The 23,226-nt window shown below is 44.6% G+C and overlaps 1 protein-coding gene across 1 annotated transcript; it reads right to left on the bottom strand.

Moving 5' to 3' along the window:
- Nucleotides 1-18,678: 18,678 nt before the first annotated feature.
- Nucleotides 18,679-22,888, bottom strand: Nhlh2 (nescient helix-loop-helix 2). Its single transcript, XM_021196057.2, has 2 exons — nt 22,284-22,888; nt 18,679-20,703 (listed from the first exon to the last, which is right to left on the bottom strand). The coding sequence occupies exon 2, from the start codon at nt 20,693-20,695 to the stop codon at nt 20,288-20,290; it is 408 nt and encodes a 135-aa protein (XP_021051716.1). The 5' UTR covers nt 20,696-20,703; nt 22,284-22,888; the 3' UTR covers nt 18,679-20,287.
- Between the last annotated feature and the right edge of the window lie 338 nt (nt 22,889-23,226).

The following is a 23,226-nucleotide window of genomic DNA, read 5'->3' as shown; positions in this document are numbered from 1 at the left end:
TTTATAAACTTAATATAGTGTAACAAATATAGCAACCAGAATTTTAATTATTTTTATTTTAATTATCTTATTTTAGCTTATGTGTATAAGTGTTACCCTGCATGTATGTCTGTGTGGCGTGTGCATGCGTGATGCTCAAAGAAGCCATAGAGGGTTATCTTTTCAGTCAAAACAAGATTTCTACCCTACCCCATCCCTAATACAGATAAGTTAATCATGTATTCCACTTGATAGGGAAAAATTATGGGGTTGGAAAGATGGCTCAGTGGTTAAGAGCACTGGCTGCTCTTCCAGAGGACCAAGGTTCAATTCTAAGCACTCACATAGTGGCTCACATCTACTTGTAATACCAGTACTCAGGCATCCAGGACCCTCTTCTGGCATGTATGTAGGCAAAACAACAAAACAACCCCCCTATCTCTGTGATATATATATATATATATATATATATATATATATATATATATATATGTGTGTGTGTGTGTGTGTGTGTGTGTGTGTGCGTGTGTGTGTATGGAGAGAGAGAGAGAGAGAGAGAGAGAGAGAGAGAGAGAGAGAGAGAGAATAAATAGAAAAATTGGAGAGAAACAGGAGTTCTGGGTGAGAACTGAAACCTATCAGAAGCCATACACCCACCCACCCACCCACACTGTGATATGTCACCCTTCTCAGGGGCCCAGCCAAATCTCACTGAGGCCTGCCCGGTGTTGAACTCCAAAACTTTCAATACATCTTGTCATCATAAGTAGCCTATCCTAGACATGCACTGTAGTAACATGAAACTGACTTACACAGCTCTGCCCTGGAGGACTCCGCTCACCCGCAACCCTGGCCTTAACAGCTCATCTTTTAAGACACCTGCATGAAAAACTTGACTTCTGGGAATCTGTTTACCAGAAATGCCAAAGCTGGTGGTGGCTCACACATGCAATTCCTGGGTTTGAGTGGTAGAAGCAGGAGGATTTAAAGCCAGCCTGAATTACAGAATGAGTTCCAGGCCTGCCTGGGCTCCTACATATGACCCTGTCTCAAAAACCATTATGTTTACACTGTGCTGTCATCTATCAAACATACAATGGTATTGTGTCTAAATGAGGAATTATATACCTTAGAAAGCTGACTGAAGGGCTGAAGAGAAGGCCTGGTGTTTAAAGCACTTGTTGCTCTTGAAGAAGACCTTAGTTCAGATCCCAGCACCCATATTGGGTGGTTTGCAGACAACTGTTACCCCAATGCCAGGGTGTTCTCTTTTGGCCTCTGTGGGCATCTGCATGCATGCCGTCACACAAGGGTGCGCCCTCCCCTCACACTTCTGTAGTTGCTAATAGTTGCTGATGCACAATGGTGCTGGTGGGGAATGGCAAAGATAAACTTGCTCAACACAGAGCCCTTACAACTCTTCAACCTGGGAACCCCATACATATGAAATGGAATAAGGAAAGTGGTCTTTCCGCATGGTCACATATACTCATATAGACTTGTTTATACACACCAAAAAGGAAACGTCAAGACAGATTTCTTTAGGGAAACTCAGGAAATAGGGTGGAAGAGGGACGGAAATACAAAAAGCAAAGTCTTTCCCTGTGTACATAAAGTTTTTGAAGTGTGAAAATAACCTCCATAATTCCAAAGCAAGATCAAATTTACAAAAGCAATTATGAAAAATCACAAGCAAAATTAAAGAAATTATAACTATAAATCCAGTTGGTGGCATTGCTATGCAAGGAGAAACTGTTTTAAGTAAGTTTTAAGATGCAATAAATACGGCTCTGTGTCCCCACCGTCACAAGCTCTGAGACACAAAGGATTCTGGGGAAGCAATCAGATTTTCATAGTAACTTCGGCTCTGTCATTCTTAAGATTGCATTGCGCTTCTCTGTAGGAGAATGCAAATGAATAGACCATTATAACCATGGCATAGAGAACTGGTATATTAACATGGGAGAAAGCAACAAAAATATAAAGTTATAAAAAAAAGAATCAGTAGCCCAGAGTCTGGAATTTGAATCAGAAGGAACGACTTTTCCTGGCATCAAACAAGCAAACAAAAGTGTCTCCTAGTTCTTCCCATCGAAAGGGGGTAGTTACGGGGCCAAGTCAGAAATCAGGAGACTTGCTTAGCAGCAATGGCCAAGCCAGTGACAGCAGAGTGGATCCTCACCTGTGCTATGGTCCTTGGACACCACTGTATTGGCAGGAGCTAGAGCATTCGGGGAAATGGCTAATTTTAGAACTGCAGAAGACAATGTTCAATTGGTCTGAGAACGGCTTGTCAAATCAGAAGCAAAAATAGTTGGAAACATTACAGAGTCATGTCAAAGGGACCCTGAAGCCAAGCTGTGAAGGACAGGAAACATTGCGCACCAGGGAAATAATAACAGCAGCGAGTGGAAACTATCAGTGGCTTTGAATCGTGAGGTTCATGAACTTCTAAAGGTCTCTTCAGTCTCTTGACCCTGTTACTTTGGGTCTGTTGCAACTCAGCATACCTAAGAAGCCTGTTCGCCTCCTGGCAGTGGGAAGCAAAGATAGGAGGCTTCCCATGACACTCCTGGAAAGTGAAGCCTCCAACAGCCTAAAATCCACCACAGCCCAGTCCCCTAAGGACTCCACTGTCTCTCAGCACTGCCACAGCTGGAGAGCCCTGACTCTCATACAGGTTCTTTGAGAAACACATACGATCTAAGCTACAGTATGTACCAACTCACATGTAGAGTTTATTTGAGAGACTATTATTCATGCCAATTTATTTAAGGATGCGTAGTGATAGAAAAACTTGATGTATTTCCAAATGCCACAGGAAGTGGAAAGAAGTGCAAATTACAACTCATTGTGAGATGGAGCCCGGAGGACAGGCGGCAAGCAGATAGTTCACTGTAATTGTGATGCTTCTGTACCGAGGGGTTTTTGTTTGTTTATTTTGTTTTTATAAAAGTGAAAAACAAACCACAAACAGCACTAATATCTTATGACTATGGCGATATTACTCATAGCAAAGTTAAGTAACATTTATTTGTTCTAGTCTGGACCTCTTAAAGAAAATCTTGTTGTTGTTGTTGTTATTGCTTTATTTCTTTATTTCTTTCTGGCATTTTGGTTTGGTTTGTTCTTGGTTTTAGTTATTTGAGTTGCGGTCTTTTTCTAAGTTTGATTTTCGTCAAGTCTTATAATTTCTTGTAATTTCATGTTTGCATTGGTACTGGCTGCTTCATATCTTAACTTTGACATTTTAGTGAAGCTTTGTAATTTTTTGGTGACTTGGTGTGTGTGTGTGTGTGTGTGTGTGTGTGTCTGTATGTGTATGTGTATGTGTCTGTGTCTGTGTGTGTGTCTGTGTCTGTATGTGTATGTGTGTATGTGTGTCTTTCTCTGTATGTGTGTGTGTCTGTGTGTGTGTGTCTGTGTCTGTATGTGTATGTGTGTATGTGTGTCTCTGTATGTGTGTGTGTCTGTGTGTGTGTCTGTGTGTGTATGTGCGTGTCTGTTTGTGTATGTGTGTGTGTCTGTGTCTGTATGTGTATGTCTGTGTGTGTGTCTGTGTCTGTATGTGTGTATGTATGTGTGTGTGTCTCTCTCTGTATGTGTGTGTGTATGTATGTGTGCCTGTGTCTGTATGTGTGTGTGTCTCTCTGTATGTGTGTATGTGTGTGTGTCTGTGTCTGTGTGTGTATGTGTGTATGTGTGTGTGTCTGTGTCTGTGTGTGTATGTGTGTATGTGTGTGTCTGTATGTGTGTGTGTCTCTGTATATGTATGTATGTGTGTGCTCGTGTCCATGTATGTGGTGTGTGTGCTGCTGGGCATGAACATAATGTCAAGTAAGCTCTCTTCCACTATGTTGAGCTGTGTCTCTGGTTCTGCTTGTCATTTTCATATTTTGAGACAGGTTCTCTCTGAGTTTCCCAATCTGTCCTTGAACTCATCCTGTAGTGCAGGTAAGGCACTGGACTTGGTTGGTTATAACATTGTCATATTAGAATTTGTTTGTTTTTTCCTTTCCTATCTAAAATGATTTTTTTGATTTTCATATTATCCTGGTATTTCATTTAAGCCCTCATTTTTCAGAATATATTCAGATAATTTACTAAGAGTGGGTAAGTGAAACGCAAACTTCCTAAGGCTTTGTATGTTTAAAGAAAGATTCCCTTTTATCTTTACACTTGAAAGATAGTTTGGCTGGGTATTGAAACTATGAGGTAAAAACCAGTTTTCATCAAGCTTTTGAGCATTCTGCTCTTTCATGTTGGTATATTTTGCCCATGTTATTACAAATAGTGAAAACTTGTAAATTCTGTCTTTATTTTTGAAAGTCTACATTTTCCTAAAATAGGACTTATGTATGAATGTGTACATATTCATCCTGCTTCTAAATAATTCATATATAAATATGAGATAAAGTTTATTAAGCACTTGTTATTTTTCAGGCATTGTTCAAAGTACTTTAGACGTATAATATACAACAATCTTGCAATATCATTAATTCTCCCATTTTACAGATGGAAAACTGAAATAGAAATAATTTTTATTCAGTGTTCTTTCACTTTGAATAATGATAAAGTAGATAATAATAGATAAAATAGATAAAATCTTCTTATCTATGAAAAAGTTTTTAATTGCTTCTTTATAATTTTCTCCCTTCCACATACTTTATCTTTCTAGAATTATTTTTTTTCCTGACATTAATATCACATGATTTCTCTTTTCTCTTATATTTTCCACATCTTTAGAAATATCATAAAACTCCACATTTAGTTTTTAAGTGTGGTGCTTATTCCAAAGCATTAAGTTAGTCACTGACCTTCCATTTTCCTATTTTCCTTTATTTTTTAATAGAAATAAATCTCTTAAGGATTCTGCTTAAAGTTAATAAATAGCATCTTTTTAAAAAATTACCTTTCTTAATTCTTTCTTTCTTTCTTTTAGTTTTTTAACAAAGGGTTTCTCTGTGTAGCCTTGGTTGTCCTGGAACTCACTTTGTAGACCAGGCTGGTCACAAACTAGAGATCCACCTGCCTCTGCATTCCAACTCTGGGGCTAAAGCCATATACCACCACACCCAACAATCTTTTGTAACTCTAATGTCAGAGTTACTCGAGGGTGACATCATCAAGATGGCAGGCCATGACTTTTCAGAGCATTCATTTCATCACAAAATATTAATCTGAATATTTACCAACATGTTAAAATATCTTCATACGACCTGAAGAGTCCAGGTGAGCGATTACAGCACCATGAAGATCACAGAAGGAAAGACACATAGAGGATGGTGGGAAGGACCCTGCAACAGGAGCACTACAATGGACAAGCATGTGGTGGACAGATGGGAAAGGAGGAGAAGCAGAACAGTTTGAGCATTGTGAAGAGAGATGGAGCTGGAGATGTGAGGGATGGGGAGGAAGAGCTTGATGTGAGTAGCCTGAGCTGTTACCTGAGGCCATGGTGAGGTCCCAACCTGTGCTGCTGCTAAGGGCCATGTCTGGGTCTGTAGCCGTGCAGCAGCAGGAATCTGTGCCTGTGTCCATGGCTCATATTACCACTAAAGCCCATGGAGACATCCCTGGCCTGGTGGTGTGGGTGTGGTTGAGGGTGGGAGAGTGAGCATGGTAGTGAGAGAGCTGACTTGCCCCTTGCAAGGCTAGCCAAGGCAGTGCTGGAGAGCTCCCCCTGGTGGTGTAGGTATGGAAGAGCTGGTGGGCTAGCCAACTCAGATACCACCCAGGCCCAGATCCAGGACTTAGGATTGGCCCACCCCCAAATTTACCTCATCTATGATCTGCAGATCCGAAGCTGCAGAACCTCAATGACACAGGGCAACAACAGGATAACTGAGAGGAGACCTGGTGAGGATCCAGTGTTGACAGTGTAGCAGAAGCCAAAAAGTGTGGACAACAGAGTGTACTGTGGGACACACTGTGACAGACAACAGCTGCTTTCACAATGACATTTTTTATGACTTGTTTTGTTTATTTTTAGATTTTTGTTTTTTATTCTCTTTTGGGGGGCAGGTTACAAGGGCAGAGGGCAGATAAGAAGGGGCAGAGAGATGATTGGGATTGGGGTGCGTGATGTGAAACAAATAAATAATCAATAAAAAAAAAATTAAAAATTTTGGGTCTTTAGCAATTCTAACAGTTATACAGGAATATCTCATCCCAGGCTTGGTTTTCATCGTCTTTGGTGACACGAATGTTTTAAGTCTTCCGCCCGGCTTTTCTGTGTGTTTGTGTTGTCTTGCTCTGGAATTTTGGGAACTCTACATTCTGGGTCCTGAGGACCCTGGATATGCTAGGTCCTTTCTAAGTGATGATCCAGAAACCTTTCATTTCTTCCACACGTCCCCCAAGTAGGCACTGTTACTGCCTCCCTTTGAATAGAAGACATCGAGGTAAGCATGGTCAGTGACTTGCTTTTGGTCTCAGGGCTGGCAGGTGGCGGAGGTCCTGGAGTTTGAGAGCAGCCATCGATTTTGAGTTTCCTTCTCTACATTACGATTTGATGTACTTTCTCCAAGGAGCCAGGGAGTAACAACTTTTACATTTTGAGAGTCTTTGCCGCCACTGCTGAACTCCACCACTGTAGTTCAAGGACAATCACAAATAAAGACACATACCAGTTGGGTATGGCTATGCTCCACCAAGTTTTTGCTTTGCTGAAATGTGAATGTTACATAATTCGAGTTGTGAGTATTATTAAAACCTTTAATCTGAAGTATGGTGTACGTTTTCTATGTGAACTACTGACAATTTCCTCTTCAGGTTTCTAAACAACCAGGTTTGAAATACTTTCTATAAAATATGTATTGCCATGCCTTAAAACGTGTGTTTCTTTCACAACTCCTGGGATTTATGATACAGGCACAATGGCCCAGGTGGTCACTATGTATCTGCTGAACTCAAATAACTGAATTCAGTTGGTGCATGGGGGAGACAATACATTTCATTCTTGAGGCTCTTCACAAAGATTTCCTCTCGAGTGTTACCAAGTGCCTATCCCACGGCGGTTGTTCTTCACATTTCATGGCTGTCATTCCCCGTCACAGCAGGCTTAAGGACGTCATCAACGTTTTTCTTCCTTCTGGTCAAGTTTCCACCTTAAACATCTTGAACAGTTTGTAGAGTTTGCCTCCGTGTTCCTCCAGTTTGTTATTCAAATATTGACAGAGGGTTTGTCATCTACCAGGCCCACCGCAGGCACTAATAAGTCAGATTTCCTGCCTCCAGCAAGCTCATAACATAGAAGAAAAGTCAAAACAATAAATATACCCATGTATGGCAGTATCCGTATTATCCTAAAAGCTGATATGAGGGATTATGAGGGTCCATACAAGGCTCCTAGCTTAGGAAGACCACACGGCTGCATCTCTGTACTGAGACACACTCTCAAGAGAACTAATATGGGGGGAGGGAGTGGGGGTTGAAACCAACTTTAGACTTATCTATTTTTGCCAATTCCATGACTTTCTTTTGTTTTACAAGCAAAAGCATCACCTGCGCCCTGGTTCTTTTTATTTGTTTGGAATGTACACATGCATCAGAGACAGGTTTTGGTTCTGTAAGATGGGTAAGGTAGGCGTGTAAGGAAGGCAGCGTTGCTAAGGGAAAGTGCTGTGTAGGCAACAGGTTACCTCCTGCTCTGGCAGTGAGGTATTGAAGACAGAGTGGGTGGGGACTATGGAAACAGAGGGTTTCCAGTGGCAGCCTGTCACTTACCATCTTCTTAGGCTAATTTCTTATTTTTATGGCTATAGTGACATGTAAATGTTTAGAGTTTTGGATTGCATTTCTTCCCTGGAGCTGGAGAACGCAGCCTCTTCTACAAAATCTTTCTCTGCTTGATTCCAGGGATCATGTTATCCGTGTCACCAGCTCTTGAAGGGCAAAACTTTGAGAGATAGGCTGTCCAACAGAAGAATAAACCTGATTTTAAAAAAAATTCCCCATTCTTTGTACTAGGAAATAATTTTAGCATCACACTGTCCATCTGGACATCATTAATATTGTCAACCACTCCCTTCAATAGCCTTTAATGTCTAAATAATTACTCCCTGTGGCCATAATCCGACATGATGTCACTCCCCTCCTGATTTGCATTTCATAGATAACAGACAGCCTGGGACTGACAGAGCCTTTGTGAGCAGTCTCAAAGCATAGCACTCACACCCACCATCACCTCACTCACATCGTGTCTCCTCCCCTAAATCTGTCACCAAATTGCACAACCTTCCCCCACTCAATTCACCCTTTTCCTTCTATTATACCAGCGTTGGCGAGTATAATACCCAACGTCCTGGCGAGTAACTGGAAAGCGAATTGACTAGCCAAGGCACCAGCACATCAGCCTAGCTCACTGTTCCGAGCTCACTGTTTCACTTCCTGTGGCTCTCCTTAGCTGGAGTCTTGACTGGTCTTTCGCCAGTAGTAGAAGCTACTCCCCTGCCTGCAAACAGTCCATACAGTCGACAGTCTTCCTCTCTGCATTCCCACATGGCTGGCCTCGCCTTGCAGCCTGGAGAAAGGCTAGACAGGCACATCTCAGTCACTCTCTTGCACATGCTCCTTTGTCACCTGGACATAGATAAACGGAAATGCTTTACATGGAGTAAGAGTGCAGCCAGAAATATGAGTTGTTTAAAAACAGAAGATTGTTCTCTCTTTTTAAAGTGTACTTTTAAAGTACTTGAACCTCTCCTCACACATTTTTTTTCTTAACTTCCTCCCTCATGACTATCCTCTTCCTCCTTCCCTGTCCTTTTAACCCCTTCTTGCCATTCCTCTCCCCAGTTTGTGAACTCTGCTTTCTGTGTCCAGGTTGGCTGTTTGTCTGCAAACACCAACCATCTGGATGTGTAGTTTGAAACATGCTGTCAAATATCCAGATGTTTGGAAACATCTGGATATTTGGGCACCTCACAGCAGTAACAGCTGGATAATGGAATTAATTTTTCACTCTTTAGTCATCACTTGCCATCAGATGGACAGAGTCCTCTCAGCCGAAATCTAAGCAGGGCCCATTATCTACTAGATCCCCTCCCACGTGGGAAATTATCTCTGCCAATCATTTGATTGTCCAAAACAGGGGGTGGGGTAGGGGGGTGGGGGTTCCAGTCTCTTCTTGGCCCTGAGGTAGCCATGACAAATCTAAGCCTTGGTTCTTATTGAAAGAATTGCTAAGAACTGACAATTTCTTAATCTTTCCTGTCCTGAAGGCAGGGCAAAAGAATAGAGAGGTCTAGTCAGCAGAATTTGATAAGATGGTATCTCTTCATAGAAACATTCTTTCTGGTCTTGTCTCCAGCCTGGCCCATCTAGCATTGTGTCATTCCACCTGCAAGAGAGAGCAAAGTGATGGCCATATGTTATCCCTATCTATGGAGTTCTACTAGGAACCCTGTTGCCTGTTTGTGTTGTTCAGCCCCCACTGGGACCTTCTGCTGCCAAAGAACTCTGGAGACTCCACCCACCCCCAACCCCAGACCCCAGCAAGACCTTCCCAGTCCTCCTTAAGTCAGAGGGCCCCTAGGTAACAACCCTGCCACCAAGGGCATAGGTCAATTTGCAGCCTAGGGACAGAAGTCAACTCCCAGCAAACTCCCCTCCCCCCCCCCCCACATCGGCTAAAGGCTAAGACCGAAGCAAATGGAGGAAAATGTAGGTATTAGCTGGACTCAGGACCTTGGTGCGTGGATCTGTTTGGTGGTTTTTTTTTTTGTTTTGTTTTGTTTTGTTTTTTTTGCTTCGTTGTTGTTGTTTTGTTTTGTTTTTTGTTTTGTTTTTTTTTTCAGCAGACTAGAGACAAGGGTCTCGAGTTAGAACAGTCGGGAAATAGATCAGTCAATTTAGTGAAAGACAATTCCAGTTTGACGCGGGGCCGGCGCCGTGAAGACGAGCCGGAGGTCGCGCTGTCCCTGTGCGGGGTCGCGGTGGTGGTGGAGGCGCGGGCGGCGCCTCATCCCGCCCCGCCCGTCGCCAGCTCCGAGGTTTCATTCCCCTCCGGCCCTCCCCTCCCCCTCCCGCCCCTCCTCAGCTCCCGACCCCCTCCCTCCTTCTCCCAGAGGAGGTGACAGACGGGCCTGTAATTTGGTTCCATTCGCTCGACTGGAGCAACACCTGCCCCCCTCCCCTGGGACACGAGGGTCTCATCCCAAACCGTACAAGAAGCCAGAGACAAATCCGAACCCACATGCAAACAGGACCCGGAGGAGAGGAGCAGCCTGCAGCTACAGACAGCTAGGAACTCCTCAAGTTCAAACTCCTAAATGCCACCAGAAGCTCTCATTTTCAAGTTGTCACTTAAAAAAAAAAATCAGAGAGCTACTCCTATACTCCTGTAGCGAACACCGTTTACTTCCACAGGCGCACACCAAGGTGCAAAGAGGGTGCCTGGTGATCTAATCTGCTGCCACCTTAGCCAAGTTCGAAATAGACGTAATGGGAGATATACTCTCTCTCTCTCTCTCTCTCTCTCTCTCTCTCTCTCTCTCTCTCTCTCTCTCTCTCTCTCTCTCTCTCTCTCTCTCTCCCTCCTCTCTCTCTCTCCTCTCTTCTCTCTCTCATCTCTCCCTCCTCTCCCTCTTTCCCCCCTCCCTCTCTCCTTCCCCCCTTTGTATCTGTCTAATAGATAACTCTACTTGGTCAGACCAAAATGTAAACAAAGCCCAAGGTTGTTTCAGAGATAAAATGTTGCCACTTCCAACTGTAGGTCTTTGCTCACCTCCTCCCCCACACACCAAAAAAAAAAAAAATGGAGAGGAGGGGGAGGGGAGAGGAGGGGAGGAGAGAGAGAGAGAGAGAGAGAGAGAGGACTCACCACGGCCTCCCGTGCCTGAGGGACCCACCGAAGTCGCACAAGCTCCTGCTGACAGAGAAGATCCGCAGGTCTTTCTTCTGTCTCCAGAAAGCTCCCTGCTCCAGGTCACCTCCTGTTCCCAGTGCCTGGCCAATGTCTGAGAAAAATCACGTGGCTTAAACAGAACAATTCTGGCTAAAGTAGGGCTGAGTGTGCGCACACTGAAACACGTTCTAGACATTTCCGATATGAACTTCTTCACCCTCACTACCCAGGACAGGACAGCCTTGGCTTCTGCTGGGGCTTTCTGAGGTCCTTTCCTCATGGTGGAAAGGAGAGAGGGACTGCCAAAGGTGAGGGTTAGGGGACAGTCTGCACAGTACAAAGGGGGTGACCAGAGAGAGGACCCAAGGGACTGGAGGCAAAGGCCATCTGGAAGAAATGAGTTGGGCCTTTTGGGAAACTCCCCTCACAAAGTGGGTGCTTCGGGCTGGTAATTCAGAAATGCCCACTAGTGAGTTTGTCAGCAATGGCGGTGTTCTTGTTATGCTGAAAGGGATGAAAGAGCCCTCAGCTTTTGGAGGTACTTGCTAATGTTTTCACGGATGAGATGGTGATGTCAGCTTTGAGGGTTGGCTTCAAAAAGCAAATGGTTGATTTCTAACTTACTGTTTATTAATGCCTTGTAGTTTCACATGGAAAAAGCTGAACGTAGAATCCCCGAGGGCATACAGACATCTCCCTTCACATCATCTTTATTTGGATGAACACATCCCTCCCAGATAATGAGTGAATTTCCAGAAATAGTATGGCTTTTGAGGAGAGGAGGCTTAAAGGCACATTGGCTTCTGTAATAAAGATGTTATATAAAGCTATATATGAGTTATATAAATGCTCATTTTTCTGTAAATCTGATGGACATGACTGCATATGGTTTTACAGATTTACGTTGTACTTATAACTGTGGAATTCAAACTCGTTGGGTTTGGGTTTTTCAGTTCCCATGGTTGGAGCTGGTTGTCTACAGTTTAGAGGTCATGGTGCGTATAGCCATCCCAATATTTCTAAAAATTAGTTTAAATACTCCAAAACCAAAAGCCCCCTTTGAAGTGTCTTAAGTTACCATTGGCTTCTGTATATGCTAATATATTTTCCTTTAAAGTATTAAGACTGAAATATATAACTATTTGATTCTATTGTTTTGTTTTATTTTTAATTCTAAAAGTTATAAATGTTGGAGATATTAGAAGATTTTTAAAAATTAGTGTCATGATTTGCTTTCAAGTGTATTTAAAAGGCCTGTTTTTGTTCTAAAAAACAACCCAATGCATTTATGTTTTAATCATCTTTTAAAAATTAAAACACGAGGTAGTATTTATTATTGATTATACAGGTATACCCTGCTTAATATTTATAAGCAATAAAAAATTGCAAAGTCCAAAGGAATCATAGAACAGAGAGAATAAGACTATAAAGGAAATGAACTCTGTGAAGGTGGATGCTGGACCCACTACAGCCATGTGACATCCTAGCTTTGTAGATACGGAAACCGTCCATAAGAGTGTCTTTGAAAATGCTGTGCTTGGTAAATTCCTGATGACAGAACGTTGCCTACTGAGACCCCCAAGGACTCACTAAGACAATCTTCTCTCACCCTCACCACGACTCACCTGCCACACCCAGGAATCCAGGCCTGGCCACTCACCTCTGAGGGAATTCTTTTCTTCTCCAGCTCCTCCCTCCATCTGACCCTCTCCTCCCTAGGAGGCAGACCTCAGGGCCCTTGACATCTGTCTTGGACCCTCTTGCCCACATTTACAGTTATACCATCGTTGTGTGATTTAAGAAGCTCACGAGTGTGCTCCTTCCCCTAATACCTTTGCAGCTAGCTTTCCACAATGGCCAGCGAGATGAGAAATTTCACTTTGGACCTAGAGAAGTACTTAGCAACATTGAACAGGAAATCCCAACAAATTTTTCTCTGCCCATCACCTTATGAATTTTACTGTTAAGACCCATATTTTAAAAGGTCACTTAACAAAGATCTAAAACAGTGCTACTGAGCATTTTACCATGCACAAAACATGAACCAATTGTCTTTCCTTAAAATGCTACCATTTGCTTGATCTGTAGCTGGAGAGATGACTAAGCGGTTGAGAGTGCTGGTTGTGCTTCCAGAGGTCCTGAGTTTGATTCCTAGCCCCATGTCAGATAGCTCATAACCACCTGTGACTCTGGCTCCAAAGGATCTCATGCCCTTTTCTTGGCACATGCATGTACTTGCACATATATGTACGTGCACATACATATACATAGATAAATAAATAAATAAATAAATAAATAAATAAATAAATAAATATTTTGAAAACCTTTTAAAACTTTTAAAAAATTAGAGATCATGCCCTCACCTCTATTCCCTATTTAACAGATGGAGAAACTACAGCACAGAATTAAATAATTTGGTCAAGGACATGTCCAGTTGTAAGAGAGATTTGCAATGACCTTGCTTTTCCAGCATCTATACTCTTGACCTACAAGATGAGCCACAGAACTCGGGGATATGGGAAAAGTCAATGTAAGAAGAGAAAATGTCGAGGTCTGGTAATGGAATGAGGCTATCAGAAGTATAGGTGATTTTTAATTATGCATTTATGGCAAATTCCACTATTCCCTGTTAATAACCATCACCAGGAATGATTTCTGACTAGCTTTTTATAGAGTTCACATGCAGGTGGATACAGTTGGTGGAGATCACAAATCATTAGTGCATCCACAAATTAATACTACCTTTAGGGGCTGGAGAGATAGCTCAGTGGTTAAGAATGAGTTCTGTTCCTCAAATGGATTGAAGTTTGGTTTCCAGCACACATAACCAGTGACTCACAACCACCTATAACTCAGCACTAGGAGATATGGTAACCTCTCCTGGCCTCTGCAAGCTCTGTGCTCATTTGCACATACCAATACACACATACGCATATACATAACTTTAAATTTAAAAAAATAAAATAGGGGCTGGTGAGATGGCTCATCAGGTAAGAGCACTGACTGCTCCTCTGAAGGTCCTGAGTTCAAATCCCAGCAACCACATGGTGGCTCACAACCACCCGTAATGAGATCTGATGCCCTCTTCTGGTGTGTCTAAAGACAACCACAATGTACTTATTTATAATAATAAAGAAATCTTTGGGCCAGAGCGAGCGGGGTTGACTGGAGTGAACAGAGGTCCTAAAATTCAATTCCCGACAACCACTTGAAGGCTCGTAACCATCTGTACAGCTACAGTGTACTTATATACATAAAATAAATAAATAATTTTTTTAAAGATTTATTTATTTATTATACGTAAGTACACTGTAGCTGTCTTCAGGCACTCCAGAAGAGGGCATCAGATCTTGTTAGGGATGGTTGTGAGCCACCATGTGGTTGCTGGGATTTGAACTCTGGACCTTCGGAAGAGCAGTCGGGTGCTCTTACCTGCTAAGTCATCTCACCAGCCCCATAAATAAATCTTTAAATAAAATAAAATAGATTTAGCTCCTTCTATACTGCTTACTAGGCAAATATACATACAATGATGCTGGTAACAGATTATACTCATTGATCACGTCTTATGCTTTGCATGTCTGTGAAACTATATACTATTTCAGGATCTCTCTCTCTCTCTCTCTCTCTCTCTCTCTCTCNCNCNCNCNCNCACACACACACACACACACACACACACACCACATCTGAGAGCACTATATATTGTCTTATCCTTGAAAAGACTGACTGTAAGGGGGGTCAGTGACATAGTCAACTAAGTCACAGGCAGTATCTGAACGTGACTCTATAGACTTGACACAGTGACAAGATCAACAGTGGATTCTCATATAAAGAAATGTGGGAATAGAAACCAAAGGACAGAGCAATGATGGTGTCCAAAGACAAGGGAGAAAGCAGCAGCAGGGCATTTCAGTGGAACCTGGATCATAGTGGAGGTGCAAAGGCCCATGTTAGGAAGGACTAGGTGTGCCAGGGTGTGTGTGTGTGTGTGTGTGTATAGATCTGGGTTTAGCAACAATGTTTAACCTTTAACTGAAGACAGTACTCGCAAAAGTCTAGAACAGTAATTCTCAACCTGTAGGTCTTGACCACAGGAAAACACATATTTCCTAACTGTTGTTATTTCTTAACTGTAATTTTGCTACTGAGTGGTGTCTCTATTTCTAAGATCATCAGAAATAGGTTTTCCCTCCCAATGGTTACAACCCATAGGTTGAGAAACGCTGGTCTAGAACAACATTGTGAAATATTTCTATGCCTAGAGAGTGAACTGAATCTCATTCCCCCTAAGAAGGCACTGAGGGATTTCAGGCAATAGAATGGCATGCTAATTTTAAAGGATGGGTCTATGGTCCGAGTGAGAACAGGAGATGTAGGAGAGGTGTATGATTGAGAAGACTGGGAAGCCAGGGACAGTGCCAGGTTAACTGCAAACTCCTCCCTAGGGCTGGTCCTGGGTCATCTTACAGAGTAAAAACCCAAAGGCCCCCACCCCCCAGATCCATCAGCCCCTTGTCAGGGCATGCTTGGCTTGGCTAAGGGCACTCTGATTGGATTCCACTCATTCATCCTGCAGATGAAGCAGCCTTGTACACTGCAGTCCTTCTAGTCTTGAGGTACTGCCTGGCCCGAGGAATCTCAGTATGTGGATGAACACTGTACAGGAGTCAAGGGGCAGGTATACACATGGCATGGCCACTCAGATGTCAGTGAACAGCTCTAGAATGTGACAAGTGAGGACAGATCTGTTAATCAACCAACGTGACTTCACGGCTCAGGCAAGTTAACTGCTTTAGGCTTTACTTTCTACTCTGTTAAATGGAAACAATGAAAGTATCTACCTTGTTGAGTGGTGGGAATCACATAAAATAATGCACACACGATGTCACTCTTGATATGTCCAGAGTCTACTACATTCAACACACTGACTATTGGTATGGCTAACAGTAATGAACGCTTTATAATAATAAACGATTAACCCAGGAAAGGGTACTGGGCAGTCGTGCACTCAGGCTGACTGCAAAATGGGAAGAACGCTGATATGATGGAGGACGGCAGGAAGAGTGGTTCACAAGTCCCAGCAGCACAGAGGCTAGCTGCTTACCTCCCTGTGCCACGTGGGGACACGCTTTCAAGGACAGAGCTATACAAGGGATTCGGATTCGCAAACAAATAGCTGCTCCTCTCTCCCTCCCTTTGACATCTCCACCCCTCTCTCCGGCCTGTTGTGCTATAAAGAAGCCCTTATCAGGTCCAGGTTAGCCAGCAACAGGAGAGCAAAATCCATTGTGAGGTCCTAGCCAGCGAAGAAGGAAGATGGGTCTTTGGATGACAGAGACCACACCCAGTGCATGGACTTCTAGACATTGTCATACCGTACTCCCCTGTTTTGTTTTCTTTAATCAAAGTGTGAGCCCTAAAGCCCACTGAGAGAGATCTGAGATGGTCAATTGTGTCACCTTTAGGGCCAGCTTTGAAGGAACCTGTTTCCTTTGACCAGTTTTTCTGTAAGGATGACTACCAGTAAGATCTCAGGTTCCAGAGGGTCTTGGAGAAGGTTCCCATCCTACAGGTGTTCCCTGCCCTCCCCCAATCTCCCATCTAACCTGACTCTATCTTACCTCCCTTCTCCTCAGTCTTCCCTTTCTTCACACCCCACCCCATCAACACAAACACTCCCCTTCTGACACCCCTTGGCTCTCTCCCTGGAAGGAACAGATTTGTGTCCAGAACCTTTGCACCTAAGGTGTGGAAAGTCTATGGACAGGTGATCTGAGTGGGGAGAGGTCTCTGAGCATGGAGCATTCTGTCCCGGTGTCCACAGGGTGTGGCTGGGAGCAGCAAGGTCCAGTGAGTCACTGAGCAGCCAAGGAAGTGAGAGGAGCAGTAGGAGAAAGCCATGCTCCACATCCCTGCATAGACAGCCACTCTGGGTGAAGGATAAGGCTGGAGCCAGCTGGGAAAGATGCTTGAAACAGGCAGTTGATCCTTGCTGTGACAGCTTTCCCTTGTGCCAATTTAGCTTTCCCTTGGGTCAAGGTGTAGCATAAGTTTGGACTGTTTTCGTGGCATGGCAAGAAATTAAAGGCTGTGGTAGCAACTGTGGGAGCTGGTCAAGTAGATCCCTGTCCCTACGCAAGGCCACGAGGCCTTCCTTAGTCCTGCCGAGTACACTGCTCCTACCCCCACACCCCCAGCTCACCTCCATGGCTTTTTCTCCTGTTCTTTGTTAAATGCAGCTCTTTGAGGCATTTAATGTCATTCAAAATGAATGGTTCAGCCATTCCCTGTCAGTGTCCTGTCCCACAATATCTAATTCGATCTCATGTTTTAGGATCTAGGACATTTCCTGACACACAGCATGTCCTCAGCGAATGGTCAGTGTGAGAGTGAATTATCTCACCATTATTATTCAGGGAATCTTCCCCAAGTCTGCCCGACCCTCATGGATCCTTGCAACCTTCAAGGGATAAGCCAGTAACTCTCTGCTCTAGGGAGCATCACAACACTTTAGTCTCTCCCTAGAGGAGTTGAGACAGCATTGTAAAGATCCTCCTCTGGGACCCTAAGGCTTGTGTACCTGGGGATGTTGTCCTTTGTCCTACTTCAAGAGCAAGGACATACTTGGTCCCTGGAAGTCAGTGAATGGATCCCTCTCAGGTGTAAAAGGGAGGGCCATGTTGGTCAGTTAGATTTCAACTCATTGTGCAAAACAAGGTCTGTGGAAGCTTGCCAGAGGTTAGGAGTTTCTTTAACACAGGAGTATTTACTAGATCCACTCTGTGAAGACTGAGAGCTGTCACCTCCTCCTGTTCCCTAGAGCCACTCACAGCTACAGTAGTGTCACAGATCGCAGGTGTCTTCACAGCCCAGAAACTGAACAGTCACTGCCGCTGTGGCCAAGACCTTGTCCCAAGAGGAGTAAAAGGGAGATATTGTTCTTTTCCGTACCCTGGGCAGGAAGGGCTTCAAACCCAACACCTCCAGATAGAAGAAACCAAACCCTTGCTTGCTAAGTTTTGGTGAAGCTTACTACCAGAAACCTGGAAGAAAACAAAAAACACTATGAGCCACAGACTGTGTGGACATAAACTGACAATCCGTATAGTCACTTTTTTATATGGAAACTGGAGATTTGATGTGGTATAGTTCACAATAGTCTATATGCACATGTACATACAGGAATACAGTTACAAGTTATTCATGGGTTCTGCTTATACAATATGTCAGACCCAGGTTTGTGCAGCTGAGTGTTCCTGATAAAAGGTTGTTTTAAGGCAAGTGTGTCACGGTGCTGAGCATGGGTACCAATTAGGTGTTTCAGTGACACATGCCTTGTGCTTAAGTGCCCAGAGGGAAAGCTGTCAAAGGCTCACTGCCTTTTTCTTTTGGGCAGGGTCTCATTGTAGCCCAGGCTGGCCTCAATTTCACCACATAGCTGAGGATGACCTTGAGCTCCTGGTTCTCCCATCTCCAACTCTCAGGTGCTGGGTTTATGGATGTAGGGACCACTCCTGATCTCCCCTGCCACTTGATGCAGACACCTCCTTGGCCCCCGAGTTTTCCCAAGAGCTGGGGTTAGACAGTTATGAAGTTTCCTTTTAGGACAAAACAGGCATCTTAGGATCCCTGTACTGGTCCTATGGACACATCTCCCTGCTTTTCCTCATGGACGAGACCTGATCGTTACCATCCCAGGCCGGGCTGTACCTGAATTTTATATGTGTTTATGTTCTGCTTTGTTCTTCTTTTGCTTTACTAATTCCTATCTAAAGAATTGAGTCTGTTATGACATTTCATGCCTGGCCAGGATGTTTGATTTCTAGACAGAGGCTTAAAATAAAGAGAACTTTAATCTGATACCTTTATTTATATGCAAAACAGCGCACCAGTCATGAGATATGAAAAACTCGTCAGGTAGAAACCAGGTTATATCTATTTTCACTACAAAATATTGCATTATATAAAGCAACAGAGACACAAAAAAACCCTGAAAAAGACTAAAATCTTTGGATAGCAGATGTGTTTTTTCTTCTTCTTCTTTCTTCCTTGTCTCTAAAATACACCTCTTACTTAAGAGTTTCACAGCTGAGAACATGAAACATTTCTAGGTCATAGACTTTTCTTTTTGGTTGTCACAGAGGAAAGTAGTTCTGAATTCTTTTTTCGTTTCTTCTTTAGGAAAATAATGTAATTTCCTAAAATCATCCCACGCACAAATGTCACGCACACACACACAAAGAAGCTACTCTCCTTAAAAACAGTTTGTAAAGTACTTTTCAGACAAAACTACTGGTAAGAATAACAACACTTAACTTTTTATAAAACTATAACAGTGAAGGGCTAGTGTTGCTGATCTCACAACCAAAGAACCGACTTCTTGATATATAAAATATGCTTAGAAACAGGGGGAAGCAGGGACTCTCTTGTACAAGTGCAATATAATCAGGAAAAAAAAAAGGCAAGACCACAAGATAATCTCAACAAACACATAAAGAGTTAGACGGCAATGATTTTACGGGGGCGGGGAAGTGTAAACACTTGACTATAAATAAATTGGCACAGAGTATCCAAAGTAAAATTATCACCACTCTGAAAAATAAATGTCTTGAAAAAAATACTCTACTCCTTCTAACATAAATAAAAATAGGTTGTCTTTTTCTAACTGCGTCTATGAGTCCACATGTTAAGGTCACAAATAGACGGGGTGTTTTTGGATATTTAAAGGGGCACTTTGCCCGAAAAAGCAATCAGATGTTACATTTTCCATTTAAATATGGATTTTTCTATCTACTTTATTGTCCTATCTTGGGGTTAAAGTCTCACCAAGCTCAGGTTCTGCCACAGTGTGTGTCTGTCTGTTCTGAATGTGTTTTTTTTAAACCTCACTAAATATTCAGGATTTTATTTAGATTAGAATGTAATTTTTCATTTGCCATGGTAACAAAAAGTTTGCCGGTACGCCCTTCTGTGTCTTAATCTCTGTATGGAAAAGATTTTCATCTTTTTGTTTCTCCCCAAGGTTTGGTGATTTGTCAGTTAGAAAAATCCCAGATAGTCATAGTTTGAAACCATCAGCCTGGGCTAAGCTGCCCTCATTCTTTCAGAACGTGAAGGTGTGTAGGATATAAATACAGGGGAAGGAAAAGCCTCCAGTAGCTTCAACCAACCACCTCCTCCTCCTCGGGGGATCCTAACACACCAGGGGAGGCCCCAGGGCATCTCATTCTAGGTGCCTCCAGAAGGATTTTCTGGCCAGGAAAATACTCTTGCAAGCCTTTCTACCCAGCCCCACCTCCCAGGCTGGGAAATCTTCTGTTGCCTTGATGACTAGAAAGAACAGGCTGCAAAGCTTTCTCCTGCGTTCAGGTGTCTCTGGGCAAACCTCTAGCCTGGCAGTCCGGATGAGTCTCCTTTGGCAGTCTCCCGGACCGGCGGCCTCCCTCGGCGTCCCCCTCCCTACACGTCCAGGACGTGGTTGAGATAGGAGATGTAGCAGATGGCCAAACGCAGGATCTCGATCTTGGAGAGCTTCTTGTCCGGGGGCAGCGTGGGTAGCAGTTTGCGGAGCTCGGCGAAGGCCAGGTTGAAGGCCTCCACTCGGATGCGCTCGCGGGTGGCGTGGGCCGAGCGGTACTTGGCCGTGGCGCGCCGGCGGCGGCGCTTTTCCTCGCGGCTCAGCTGCTGCGGGTGTGGGTAGAGCGCGGCCCGGCTGCCGCCCTTGCCGTCGCCGTCCGCCTCCTCCACCGGCTCCAGGTCCGAAACGCTGCCCAGAACCTTGGTGTCTGCGCCGCCCAGAGACTCCGGGTCCGAGTGCGTCGAGCTGGGGTGATCTGAGTCGGCGGCTTGGTCCGGACTCAGCATCATTTTGGAGGCTGATGGGGAGTCAGAAAGTCAGTTAATAAAAGGAATCTGGTTCTTGATTTGCAACGAGTAGTGGCGGGCGAGGGCCTAGCAAGCCTGGACTCCTAGGAGGGGACCTGGGGACACTGGTCCTCTCTTCGTTTCAGGCCCACGCGAGTGGGAGGCAAGGAGCGGGCATCAAAGCGCATTCCGAACCTACACAGAAGCCTGCAGGTGGAGCGGCCAGTGACCCTGAGGCTGGAGAACGACCGTGGACCTCCGTGGCCGGCTGACATCTTGTGTCTCCTCTGGCCAGATATCAGCTGCTCTCTCCCGCCTCCCTTGCTCCGTCCCCTTTCCAGACACACGAAAGATCCCGAAGGATGGATGCCCGAAGGATGCATGCATCTGGGTTTTAATGAAGATGCAGCGTGTGCTTCCCATCCGAGGGCCTAGGGCAAGGCAGCTGGAGACTCTCAGCGCCTGAGGGTCTGGGTTGCGCTGGGGTGCCGGCGAACCCCATCCTGAAACCTAGGCCGGGAAGGCTTTCTTGCCGTCCCCTCCCCGCGTTTCTCCAAAATAATAAAGAAATGACCGAACACATGTGTTCGGTCCTTTCAAAAGAAAATTGACTCCTCGACCCTCATACTCTCCCGGAGCACCATCTGTCACGCAGACTGCCACACACATTGGGGACCTAGGGACGTGGATCACACAATGCCCGGCAGTCTGCCGACCACCTCCCGGGAAAACGCAGGGGCCGGGTCGCTGCGGGCGAAGGGGCTGGGGAGGGCCAGAGAGGGATGGACTCCTAGGCGCCGGTGCGGGACGCCCCGGGCGCAAGCTATATTTGTGAGGGTGAAGTTCGTGAGCTTAGGGGACCTAAGCCCCGCAGCGCACCGGCTGCCCCGGGAGTCTGCGCCCGGCTTTCCCCAGACGATGCCCTCCTGGAAAAGCCACCCTGGACCGGCAGCGAGAGGGCCTTCACATCTTCGGGAACCGCTGGACTTGCGGGGGATCCGGGTGGGCGGGTGGGTATAGAAACCTGCCCGAGCTGAGCGTTTGGGCCTGGGCCACCAAGAGGGACGACCGGGCTGCGACCTCTGTACCCCGCCGTGCCCCTCACAGGCAAGGTTCCTGAGTAAGAGGCTCGCTCCAGAGAAACAAAAGCCAGGGGATGTAGGTTCGGCTCCTGGCCTCGGGTTTGCCCAGGAGAGACCTGAGCTCAGAAACAGCTTTCGGTGCAAGGAAAACGGATCCTCAGAATAACAATAAATGATCCAAACGAACCGCATGCGACCCCCCCCCCCAGGCTTTTCTCTACCGTTATAAGCGAAACAACTCACACCTACGCAGTTGGTGTGAAGAGGTTAAAATATACTGGGAGAAAAATCACAACAAACCACGACATAGTTACAGATCGGACAAAAAGTTCCCGGGTTGGTTGTCCCCCCCCACACACACACGCTTTTAAATCCTCCAGATATTTAAATAATCACAAATGGTATTTCTCGTGGGCATTTAAGTCTATGACCATGTGTGAGGAATACATATATAAAATACAATATGACTCAACTTAATCTAAAGAAAATGAGACGTGAAGATGTCTTACCTTGCAAGAGCCCTGTCAATAATCTTTTCGTCAATCTTTTAAAGTTAAAATTCCAGGAAACAAGGAGGAGAGATCCTGGCAAATATTAAAAGCAGCCAATATTTATTACATTCGCAGACGAAAAAGCAGCTGTCATCTCCCCGACCACCACGGCGAGCTGCGGTGTCTTAGCGGGTGTATGGTTGTTCACTTAGTGGATGGATTGAAAACGCTCGTTTGTTTGTTTGTTTGCTTTTAATTATTCTTAAACATTTCAGGAAAATTCGTTGTTGATCTTTATAAGTCGAAGTGTTGAAACCTCGCGCTTCCCCACACCCAGGGCTCTATAAATAACAAAAGAGATGCAGAGATAAAAACAATCACATCAAAGGGCCCGATTCCTCCACTTTCTAATAGCAGAATAATCAATAAGAAAGATGGTTAAGATAAAATTCCATTCCTTGAGGACTCCTTGCCTTCCCTTAATCGGGCTGGGGCGAAACTGGGAAGTGCGGTCAGGGATGGAAGGGGCTCAGAAGTGATTTTTTTTCTTCTTCTTCTTCTTCTTCTTCTTCAAGATAATGCTTTGTTCAGCTTTGTGTCTCCCAGTTCCCAGGAACAACAATACAGTAACTAGGGCTTAAGGTTGCCTCTGTCTTGTCCCTCACCGACTTATATGTTGTATAAGCAGACGCCAATTTTGCAGTTTCAAAGTCTTTCAAGGTTTGGTTACACCCCCTACCCTCCCCCACTCCCTCCCCTCTTTACCTTGTGGTAAGATGTGTATAGGCAGTAGCTTGGAGATGCTCAAGAGAGGTTGGAGAGAAGTAACACTGACAAGGAAGCAGAGAAAGGGGAGCTTGGGAGAGCTGAGCGGAGAGGCAGCTGCTTGTGTGGCTTCTTGGCTCTTCTGGTACCAATTGATTTAGCCTGGAGATGGTGGAAGAGATAAAGGCTTAAGAAG

The sequence above is a fragment of the Mus pahari genome, chromosome 4 (genome assembly GCF_900095145.1).
Source record: "Mus pahari chromosome 4, PAHARI_EIJ_v1.1, whole genome shotgun sequence".
Lineage (NCBI taxonomy): Eukaryota > Metazoa > Chordata > Mammalia > Rodentia > Muridae > Mus > Mus pahari.
This window is presented reverse-complemented; position numbering and strand designations above follow the sequence as displayed.